Here is an 11442-nt window from a genome sequence, read left to right as displayed (position 1 = left end):
TTTTTATCGTTTACATGTAAAATTGTTGCCCTGAATCATCTTTTCATGTTTTTTCCATATTTTCAAAGAATTAAGGCTTAATTCCAAATTTTTTTACGTCTTTTTTCTGTATTGCGCATTGATACGCGTGTACTATCCATTGTATGCCAATACGTGGCTGTCTCACACAGTTTTCTTCACTTTTTTGCTTGCTCCCCTAATTGTTTTGAGCAGTGTATATCTCTAAAACTAATAATAATAATAATAAGATCCTCACATATTCCCAAGGGATCAGCATGATCCGTCCAGGGAATTTGTTAGTGTTAGTAAACATCCATGCCCAAACCAGGATTCGAACCCAGACCTGCACAGTGAGAAGCTAGTTCCCTAACCACTTGACTGCTAGATGGCCCTGGTTTAGAATGGTTTAAGAGTTAGCTATCAGATAACAATAGAGGATAAAACAGTAGAATTTAGATGAAATGGAACATCAAAAAACTGAAATAATATTCTATTTGAGACAGGTTTCAGTTTTTCATATAGTTGCATGTCAATGCATTAATCATCGATGGGACTAACTTTTGATTCTGATCAAGACAGGTTTCTGTCTCCTATATTGTCTTATACAGGGCTCACTGTATAGCGTTTGATGACCTCATAAGGTCATATAATATATATATTACAATAATAATTCTCACTTTAAATTACTTCATGAATTAAATCTTGCTGCAAAAAAAAATTTTCAGTGACTTTACTGACTAGCTAGAGGGCCAGTAGCTAAATCTTTCTGAAGCCTATTTGTATTATCCTAATTTTATACTTTGTTGAAATGACCAAGTTGTAAGTCAGTTGAACACCATTGTATGCAGAGAACACAACAGAGATTTAATTCATTACTGAGTTAACATGAACTCATTAATGCATTAGAGAACAACCACTGTGCAGTTAGACATACTCTGCCTGAGTGGTGTGGTGGTGAGATGCTCGTCTACCACCGGTGAAGGTTGCTGTCACAAGTTCGAATCCGAGGGAGGAAATAATTACGATATTTTTCCTAACGAGCTTGAGGCAACCACCGATAGACAGCGCCTCCATTTCCAACCCATCTCATTAATGGCAGTAAATTGCAATATAGCGATATGGCCAGAGTTGGTGTTTGGTGAAGTAGTAGTAGTTAGACATACTCTGACACACGAACACACACCAGAAGCGTCGCAACAGAAGGCATGCATACTCAAATGCATAATGAAAAGCGAGGCAAAAGCAATGTTCCTCATCATGGTCACACAGGATTATATAAACATACAAATATTCCAGTGGTGTCACCAAAAATGTGTAAATACATGAACTTTATCAACTCTGTTTCGGACTCCATCACATGTGAGCCTCTTAAATCAGATGCTTAACTCTATAATGCCCAGATCGCACGAAGTCGACCGAGTAGGTTAATGCCCATAACCGCCTCAAGTCGGCCCAGCTAGGGGGTATGGGTATGTTTTGGTGGGCTTTTGTCACCAACGGGGAAGAAGATGAAAGCTCTTGTCAGAGGCAGGAACGGAAAAGACAACTGCAACGCCCTATCAATGGGATTTTAAAAGCTGATGTACTAGAATGTTCCTTGAGAATGAACTAAGGGTACTCAATGCATTTTACAAACAGATAATACTGTGAGGAAAGGGGTGTTTTCAGTAGACAAATTATCTCCCGAAAATCCATTGAAATGAAGGGGTGAACGTCAATGCAAAGGGTGGCATGAATAGAAACTCATGGAGAAAGGGTGGGAAGAGGGAAAGTGTCCGAAATTTGGACGAGTCCACTTCGAACACAAAAAATTTGGTATTTCCACGACCCTCCCAGGTTTTCTATCTGGGCGTTAAAGAGTTAAATGACAAATTTATCTGAAAAGATATAAATGATAATTTTGAATCGGCAATTAATTCATTCTGATTTTCCATTAATTTTTTTATATAGAATTTTGCTCGAGTGAAAATGCAAGTCACCATGTCTTTGAGTTCTTTAGTGGGAACAAATCAGAATTTTCATGAAGAATATTTGCGTCGGTCTTTAAAAACTATTCTCGTGTATGCAGAAGAAGATCGTGAATTGCAAGAAACTACTTTTCCTGAACAGGTATATATATTTTCCTTTAATAGAGCTGAAAAGAATTTCAACTACAGTAGATTCTTGACAATCGGACTGCGACTTCAGATTGCAGAGTGCACTAGTCCGGCCTGTTTTTAAGCGGGACCTCTTTAAGCACAGAAGAGGAGGAAAGCATGTCTCTGTGCAGGATTTTATATTATTTAAATGGGTTTTTTTTTCAATTGACTTCCATTAATCCAGATATTTTTTGGTCATCTGGCATACCCTGGTCTGAATCAGCTAGACTTTACTGTACTTGTTTGTGATTGTGGTTATTCAAGATAAACCTTTGTTTTGGATTTTTTTAGTGAGCATGAGACAAGTAAAATTTAAAATTAAATTAAAGTTTATTTAATTAAGTTTATTGATGCTTTTAAAACATTATTATGTATATTAAACATTTAAATTATGTGCATTATATATATAAATAAATTTACATATTATCTAAATCAGTTAAAATTGTCACAAATAAGTTTTCTCTATCCTACAAGTTTTCTCTCATGAAATGCAGGTCAGAGACATGGTTTTCAACTTGCACATGATTCTGTCAGACACGGTTAAAATGAAAGAGTTTCAAGAAGATCCAGAAATGTTGATGGACTTGATGTACCGGATTGCTAAGGGCTATCAAACTTCTCCAGACTTGAGGCTGACCTGGTTAGCAAACATGTCTCAGAAACATACAGAGGTGCGTATAAATTGGCATAAAGATGCTTTGTAAGTAATATTTTAATTATGTGAATAAAATCATTTTACTGATGTAACGCTCAAAATGATTAATTCTGTAGATGTTTTGTAATTGATTTTTTTTCTATATATATTTTAAAATAACCAATTTTCTGATCATTTTAAACATTAAAATAAATTATTTTTGTTAAAGGTATTAAGCTTATTTTTGTTATCCACTTTATTTACTGCTCTGCTCTTTAATTTCAGAGAGGAAACCATGCTGAGGCTGCATTCTGTTTAACTCATTCAGCAGCTTTGGTTGCAGAATATCTGTATCTTTTAGAAGATAAACCATATCTACCTATTGGATGTGTAGCATTTGAGGTGATTTATCTCTGGTTTTTTGTTTCATGGGAATAAATATTTGTTTCCATAAAATCTTGCATGTATTAGTAGAGTCCATGTTTAAAGAAAAATAAAATATGGATACAGTGAGACATTCCAAATGATATTTTGTAAAAATGTTAGTTTTATTTTTCAATTGGATGAGTGGAAGATCTTTCTTTGTTTGCGACTACAATAATTAAATATTAAAAATAAATTGGGAATGAATAATCTCAAGACTCTAGAAAAACAGTCAATCTGAAACATTCAAATCATCTGTGTGATGAACATTGTGCATGCTCTACGACATAGTTTCCCAAACTTATTGTTCCATCGCCCCCTTCATCAATTTTTTTTCTCTCACATTGCCCTCCCCCCAACGCAAGTGAACCCGTAAGATCCTGTGTTAAATCCGTAGCTTCTATTGGCCTCCTAGACTATTCCACCACCCACTTAGGGAAACACTGCTCTACAATAAGGTTTAAGATCAAGTTTGTTTTATTTGAAATAAAATATGGGTGTCACACATCTGTTTCATTGCAAGATCAGATAAGGGAGCCATTCATCATTATTATTTGACAAAGAACAGTGTCCATTTTTCTGAGATTTTAAAAAGAAGAAAACATTTCTTAGATATGGATATTGTTGTTGGTAAAATAGTATGTACTTAATGAGATAAAGTGGTTCTGCCACCACATCTCATCTTTATTCATCAGTTAATTATGCTGAAGTTTGAGTCTTCATTTTGCATTAATAATGATTCAAAGTTTGCAAAGACAAATGAAATAGTTTTCATTTCAAAAATTTTTTTCACAGAAAATTTCTCCAAATATCCTTGAAGAAAGTGCAGTGTCAGATGATGTTGTGTCTCCTGATGAAGAAGGTATATGCACTGGCAAATATTTCACTGAAAATGGACTCATTGGATTACTTGAACAAGCTGCAAATTCATTTGCACAAGTGAGTTTAAAGAGTTCTGTGGTATATAAGGGATTTTTAAAACTGATGAAGGGAAAATAACAAAAATTGTGTTATCTCATACTTACACAGTGCTCATATCAATCTGTATGTTTCTTTGTTGTATTTTGCAGTTGATTTATACATAAAATATCCATAAATATTTAATGTTTTACAATTTTAGGGCACAATGTACGAAAGTGTTAATGAAGTATATAAAATCCTCATTCCTATTGCTGAGGCACATGGAGATTATAAGAAACTGGCTGCAATCCATGGAAAATTGCAAGACGTATTCACTAGAATTGATCAGCAAGTAATGTTTCCAGTTTTCTTTATTGCTTTCCCTCAAAATATTCTTTTTAAGCCTCCTAGCAAATATATGTTTATTATTTCATCTCCCTCTGATTCGACAGGTTTGAAATTAGACTCAGGAAAAGGAAGCCATTTGTTCAGAATTAGTTTTAACTGATTACGATCACGTTATCTCTTGTGTACTCAAAATGACAATGGTGTTTGAATATGAAGTGATATTGCTTTTTCAAAAACTTTTTGTTTTAACTCTTTCATTAATTTTCAGCTATTGACAATGTATTATTATTGGATCTCATATATTGACAGGCTGGGAAAAAAGTTTATGGCACATTCTTTCGTGTTGGTTTCTATGGAAAGAAATTTGGAGATTTGAACAAAGAAGAATTTATTTATAAAGAACCTTATTTAACAAAACTACCAGAAATATCTGATAGATTAGAGGTAAATATTTTGCAATGAATTGTTGTCTTGTTATTGTTCTCATCAATTTTTAATTAACTATTTTTTAATACGCAGGCCACAACAGGCAAATTGCCCAACGAGGTGGCATGTCCCTCTGTAGAGGTCTCTAAAACCTTAAACAGGTAGCCCTTTGCCACCATATTATCTAGAATATTTTTTGCACACTTGATCAAATGTTTTATCGAATTGTGGGCGGGGTGCATATGTGGTGTAGCAGTAGTAGGTAGGACCTCCAAAAAATGGCTCGGGGATCCATGATGTTCTTAAGTCAGCCACCTCGTTGGGCAATTTGCCTGTTGTGGTGTTGTATTTGTATAGCAGTTTGAGAGTAATGCTGTAAAATATGTGATTGACATTAGTGTTAAACAAAATGTGATTGACATTAGTGATAAACAAAATGTGATTGACATTAGTGATAAACAAAATGTGATTGGCATTAGTGATAAACAAAATGTGATTGACATTAGTGATAAACAAAATGTGATTGACATTAGTGATAAACAAAATGTGATTGACATTAGTGATAAACAAAATGTGATTGACATGCATTTGAAATGAGATTACACTTTTTTAATTACTCACCTCCAGTAAAATACCCAGAGTTATAGATTGCTTCAACTGCCTAATACAAGGATGGATTTGTTTAATGGCATTATTTTATTGTACTGCATTATTTAATGCCTATTTTATTGTACTGCATTATTTAATGCCTATTTTATTTTTTAATATTCTCAGGCATTCTATTTTGAGAAATTTGGTTGTGATTTTGTAGAAGTTATCAAAGATTCTAACATTGTTGATGTGAACAAATTAAATCCAGAGAAGGTTGGTATTCAATTTCTTTTTCAATGTTTCATTCAATTTGATGTCCTATGCAAAAAACTTTCATATAGTGATACTATGTATAGTGATAATCTTTGCTTAAGGATATTATTTTATCATCCTTGAAATATTTTCCTCAATAATTAATCATAACCAAGTTGTCTACTGTAACAATATTTTTTCAGAGGTATCCATATAAGCATTTCAGCTTCTAGTACAGTCTATTTTTAGAATTCTTTGAGTAGCAGCTCTTTAGATAAGACTTAATAATTTTTTGCACCTAAGCAATCGTCCTTAGTGTATGATGATTCTACTGTTAAAGAAATAAACTTCTCACATGGAGAAAAGTAATTCTCTTTGTATACTCCCACACCAGTAGATAAATCGGTAAAAAACAGAAAAGCCCATTAACAACAATTTTACTACTGCTTCACTTGGCTATTATCAAATGAATGAACGAAAGATTACAGGGAAACAGTTCTATAATGTCTTGCATTGTAAACTGTTGTGCCACTGTTTAACCACTGTTTCTCAAAGTGTGTATCACAGCTCTCAAAGGCATCAGGCGAGCTGGAGAGTGATTTATATGCTTATTTATGCTTTGAAATAGTTCTTTTACGTGGGAAAATATCTAAAAAATTGATATTCTGAGCTTATTGAAGTTGCTGGTGTTTTGTACAATTTTTTTTTCAAATTACTTCATGTCTTTTTTTTTTTCTTTCAGGCTTATATCCAGATAACTTATGTGGAGCCATACTTCGAACCATTGGGCTTGAGAGATAGGTTTATTTATCTGCAAAAGAATCATTGCATAAGTTAGTTTCCAATATGTGATTTTTGTTTTTATTGAACTGGGCAATAAATTCAAACTCACTATTATTTTTTATAGCTTTTAAACAAATGAATCTTATTGAGTTTTTCTTAAAAGTTTGTTAGTTGCTAGGCCAGTGGGGGACTTTATTTATTATGCTCACTGGGCAAGGAAACATAGTTCTTATGTCTTTTTGTGGGTGTGCAATGGATCTTTTATGACATATGCAGAAGGTTTTTAACAAAAATGTGGTATGATATTAAATGCCATCAGTGTTCATCGGCAGTATTTGTGGTTTGCTGGGGGAAAAAATAATATTCATCATTAATTTTTTTTACAGAGCGATTTGTCTATGCGACACCATTCACACCTGATGGTCGTGCTCATGGTGAACTTCATGAACAATACAAAAGAAAAACTGTTCTTACGACTTCCCATACTTTCCCATATGTCAAAACTAGGATCCAAGTTGTAGACAGAGCTCAGGTAGTCTAAAATTTTTTTTATGCAATTGAAAGTTTTTCAAGACTTTAATGCAGAGATTTTCATGCTTATTTATTGCATGCATTTAACTTTCCTTAGCACTCATACTCAAGTGTAATTTGGGAGGTTCACATTTTTTTATCTACAGTGCAGGCATCTGTTAAACCATTGTTTCTCAAAGTGTGTATCACAGCTCTCAAAGGTGTCGGGCGGAGCTGGAGATAGTGATTTTATATGCCTATTTATGCTTTGAAATAGTTCTTTTACTTGGGGAAAATATCTAAAAACCTATTCTGGGGAGTGGCACTTCAACCATGAATTGGGTAAGAGAGCCATAAGTAACAAAGCCATAAGTAACAAAAGTTTAAGAAATACTGTGTTAAACCAATGCAAACACTTACCTAGACCTATATCTTGCTCAGGAAATGAAATTTATGCGTTCACTAACATTTGTATTAAGTTTCTTCTCAAAACGTGATGGAAAATAGTTATCTGATTGGGTTTTTCCCTCCCCCTCTAAAAAACCTTGCATTAAGGATTCAATAAGTATTAATATGTTAAAATTTTATCTCCAATCATTATCTCAATTTTTTTTTTCTGCATTAGGCTGAAAGTCTGAGTATGTATGCATAGCCACATTCATGATATGAATATAAATTCACAGCTACTTCTATTTTTTCCCGTGGATTACTCCCTTTGCTTATGTCTTCAACCACTATTTTTACTATGAGCTAAATATTTTTTGCAGTTCTAAAATGTTTTTGAAATTATTAACAAGTATGTTACTCTACCCTTCTGGATTTTGGAGGGGGAAGCATAGGAGGCACAATAAATTACTTAGCAATAAGCCCGATTGTTGTATGTTCTTCCATGCCAAATATGCTAACTTGCTTGAACTACCGGTACTCGATAAATACAAATTTGCCTAGCTTCTACAATTTTGGACCTTAGGAATGAATTTCCACCCCATAAAAGTCATTGAATTCTAATAATTTAACCACAAAATCCATTTAACGATTATTTATGTTTCAGGAGTGCAAAAGTTTTTTTTCAATGGCAAATATAACGTAGGAAATAATAGATTTGAGTCAAGTAATTATTTCGGTCATGTATGGAACAGGATGCTGATCGTCAATGGAAACCCCAACTGATCTAATGTATATATATACACATTGTGTTCTGTTAATGGACCGACGAACTCAGAGGGTTGTTAGTAGGCATCAAGAGAAAAATGATGTCACAAACCACATTGAGAGGGTGAAAATTGCAAAAAACACATGCAGGCTCTGAGTTCGGAGGGGACAAAAGGTGGATGTCAGTTAATCATTGAATGCATTTGTGGGTTTGTTCACCATATCTGACGTAAACAGTGTTTCGTGATGCTGCTTATTGGGATAGGATCATGTGCTGCAGACGACGTAAATTAGCACTATTGTGGTAGTAAGCATGTGTAGTAGTTGTCTGTTTTAATGAGTGACTACATGAACAAGGAATACACTGATATACATCTGATTTATAGTCAAGCAGATGGCAATGATCACTTAGTACAGCGGATGTACTAACAGCAATATCCGATGAGGAGTTGTCCATACTACCTTCGCCACGATCGATCGATACTACTACTATGGGAGACGGGGACCTTCCACCCAGCACGGCGTCAGAGATGCAGGGAGACCACGCATTTCTCAAATGGAAGAAACCGTGCTGCAATGGTTCCCCATCGACAAGTACACGAGTGGTTGCAGCTGAACTCAATGTTCAGCACACTACAGTCTGAAATTGCGTCTAATCTTACAACTCTTGTAATAATCAAATAAATCTTTTTGTAGTTATTATATTGTGCTTCTGTCGTTCCAGCGTGACGTTGAAACCTGCATGCGTTTTTTGCGATTTTCACCCTCTCAACGTGGTTTGTGACACCATGTTACATTGCAATTTTCGTTCCTCTTGATATCTACTAACAACCATCTGAGTTTGTCGGCCCATTAACAAAACACCCTGTATATGAATCATCATCATCATGTCCTCCCAACCTTTCAAGTCTATCTCTGCCTATATGTGTGGATGCTTTATTCAGGGAGCACAAAGTTTCTGATCCATGTAGAAAAATCAAATTCAATGGTAAAATTTAAAAGATCACCAATTTTTCAATTAAATATAATTAACTAAAAGTAATCTAAATATATTTCATGAATGTTGAATATGCATTTAAAAAAATGTTTTTTAGGTTGTTCTAACACCCATTGAAGTCGCGATCGAAGACATAATGAAGAAAACTCACGAGCTCGCCGCAGCAACAAGTCAAGAGCCTTCCGATCCAAAAATACTGCAAATGGTTCTTCAGGGTTGCATCGGAACGACTGTCAATCAGGTTAAAAAAGTTTTCTCTTTTCTCTCTAGTTTGATAATCGATAAAAACATTATTGTCATAAAATGCGGTTTTCACGTTCATTGTTCATTATATGAATTTTATATTTTAAAAATGTTACACAACTTATTGGCTTGATTCTTAACTTATGGGAATGATTCTAATAGAAATACTTGAAAAAGAAAAAAGGGACTTCTATAACTGATTTGTTTTGGATTAAGTATAGCTCTGTGTTTTATGAAATTGAGTTATGCAGCTATTTTTCACTTTCCCCCCAATTCTTATTTTAGGGTCCCATGGAAGTAGCCATAGTGTTTCTGTCTGATCTTGTTGATGGGAAAAAGACACCTACGTCTCTCCAGAACAAGCTCAGACTTTCTTTCAAAGATTTTTCCAGAAAGTAAGCACTATTCATTTAACGTTTTTGACATCACTCGTTAGTTCAGTAGTTCTTGTGAAACATGAATTTGGAGAATATTCTTGTATCTATTATTAAAGTGAAAATAAATTATGAGATTCAATTCATTTTTTTTGTTGCATATATTAAGCAAACTTTATTTATTTGCATATATTAAGCAAACTTTATTTATTTGCATATATTAAGCAAACTTTATTTATTTGCATATATTAAGCAAACTTTATTTATTTGCATTTATAAGCAAACGAGTCATTATATTCTTGTTGTAATTCTAAAAATTGCATGTCTCTTACCTCTGTGAGAGCAAATTCACTTTGTAAAAAACTATGTACAAAAACCTCTTCTTAAAAGCATTTAATCTTGATTTGTTTTTAATTTTTAAAAGGTGTAATGATGCGCTGAGAAGAAATAGAACGTTAATTGGTCCAGAGCAACGAGATTACCAGAGGGAACTTGAAAGGAACTACCATAGGTTCATGGAAAGATTGACGCCCATGATCAAATTGAATGGAGCCACTTATTCTAGAGCGTTTCGGTAAATCAGAATTTTTAGTTTTCAGTTTCAGACTTTTGTGTGATTTATGTTTTATATTGCCCTTGTTCCATGAATAAATGTGTATATATTTTTTCTGCTTTATCTCCTTGTAGAGAGCAAATGCCTAGAGGAGAATGCATCTCAAAGAAATGTGGGCATGCATTACATGGACAATAAGCATTTCCGGTGTCATACATGTTTTATTTAAAAAAATCATCCATTATTTGCTGGTTCTCAAATAATTTATCCTGTGTTTTGTGTATTGTCAGTATGTTCAGAATTTTATCTGTCTGTATAAATTTAATTTTGTTTGTATGTTTTATGATTTTTTAATTATCGTTAAATTATTATAAATGCTATTTGTGTTTTTTTAAATCTTTGGTTTAAGATTATCTGAAATAATCATCTATAATCTTATCATCTATAAAGTGTGTGTTTGAAAGACGTGTATTCTCTGTGCTAGTGATTTGTGCGTGTTTGTGCAGTCCCGAGTGTTTGTAACAGAATTTCAATTTGTATATTTTGCTTCCATGTAAATGTTTTTTAATAAAAACAATTTTTCATGTACTTCTGTTTTACTTATAACTTAAATTATGTTTCTGTTATGAAAGATAGGAAATAGATTGGAAGAGAAGTTTTTCTGGGACAAAAGGCTGTGATTTTGTGAATTCCTTTTTTCTTAACGTTTCTCCAACACCAGCTGTTGGTATCATCAGGAGGTGTTATAACTTGATGCTTCAAAGATTTGTTTCGAGTCAAAACAAAATTTCAAATTTTGTATACAGTTAAGCAACTCAGACCACTGGTTCCCAACCTTTTTTTGGCCATGCTTCACCTGAGCATCTTGGAAAATCTAAATGCCTTCATGTAAAAGAGACATGTGAAGGGGGATATGGTGGGGCGCTCATGCAGCTTCCCTTCTAAGATGATCGAAACTTGGAAAAAAAAATTGTTGAAACAATAAACTATTGAAAAAAAATTATTTAAATGCTGTTTCAATCAATTTTCAGAGAATTGGAAATGCTTTTTGAAAATTAAAAACTCAAAATTACCTTATGTTCCCTCCCCCAAAAGCAAGTCCTACCCATCCACTTTGT

At 33.7% G+C, this 11442-nt stretch overlaps 1 protein-coding gene across 1 annotated transcript in view; it reads left to right on the top strand.

Annotated features, from left to right (window-relative positions):
• Zir (dedicator of cytokinesis) overlaps nt 1-10912 on the top strand; it is a 60944-nt gene extending 50032 nt beyond the window's left edge. Inside the window, exons 32-44 of the mRNA XM_089242892.1 lie at nt 1951-2109; nt 2633-2809; nt 3058-3174; nt 3991-4134; nt 4316-4447; nt 4753-4887; nt 5644-5733; nt 6455-6545; nt 6882-7027; nt 9252-9395; nt 9683-9792; nt 10196-10345; nt 10459-10912. Coding sequence (XP_089099018.1) covers nt 1951-2109; nt 2633-2809; nt 3058-3174; nt 3991-4134; nt 4316-4447; nt 4753-4887; nt 5644-5733; nt 6455-6545; nt 6882-7027; nt 9252-9395; nt 9683-9792; nt 10196-10345; nt 10459-10522 — 1659 coding nt within the window. The 3' untranslated portion in view covers nt 10523-10912. The remainder of the gene's footprint in view (nt 1-1950; nt 2110-2632; nt 2810-3057; nt 3175-3990; nt 4135-4315; nt 4448-4752; nt 4888-5643; nt 5734-6454; nt 6546-6881; nt 7028-9251; nt 9396-9682; nt 9793-10195; nt 10346-10458) is intronic.
• Nucleotides 10913-11442: the final 530 nt, after the last annotated feature.

The sequence above is a fragment of the Pholcus phalangioides genome, unplaced genomic scaffold (assembly GCF_987345545.1).
Source record: "Pholcus phalangioides strain wild (caught in Gottingen) unplaced genomic scaffold, Ppha-v1.0 ptg000015l_1, whole genome shotgun sequence".
NCBI classification, from domain to species: Eukaryota; Metazoa; Arthropoda; class Arachnida; order Araneae; family Pholcidae; genus Pholcus; species Pholcus phalangioides.
This window is presented reverse-complemented; position numbering and strand designations above follow the sequence as displayed.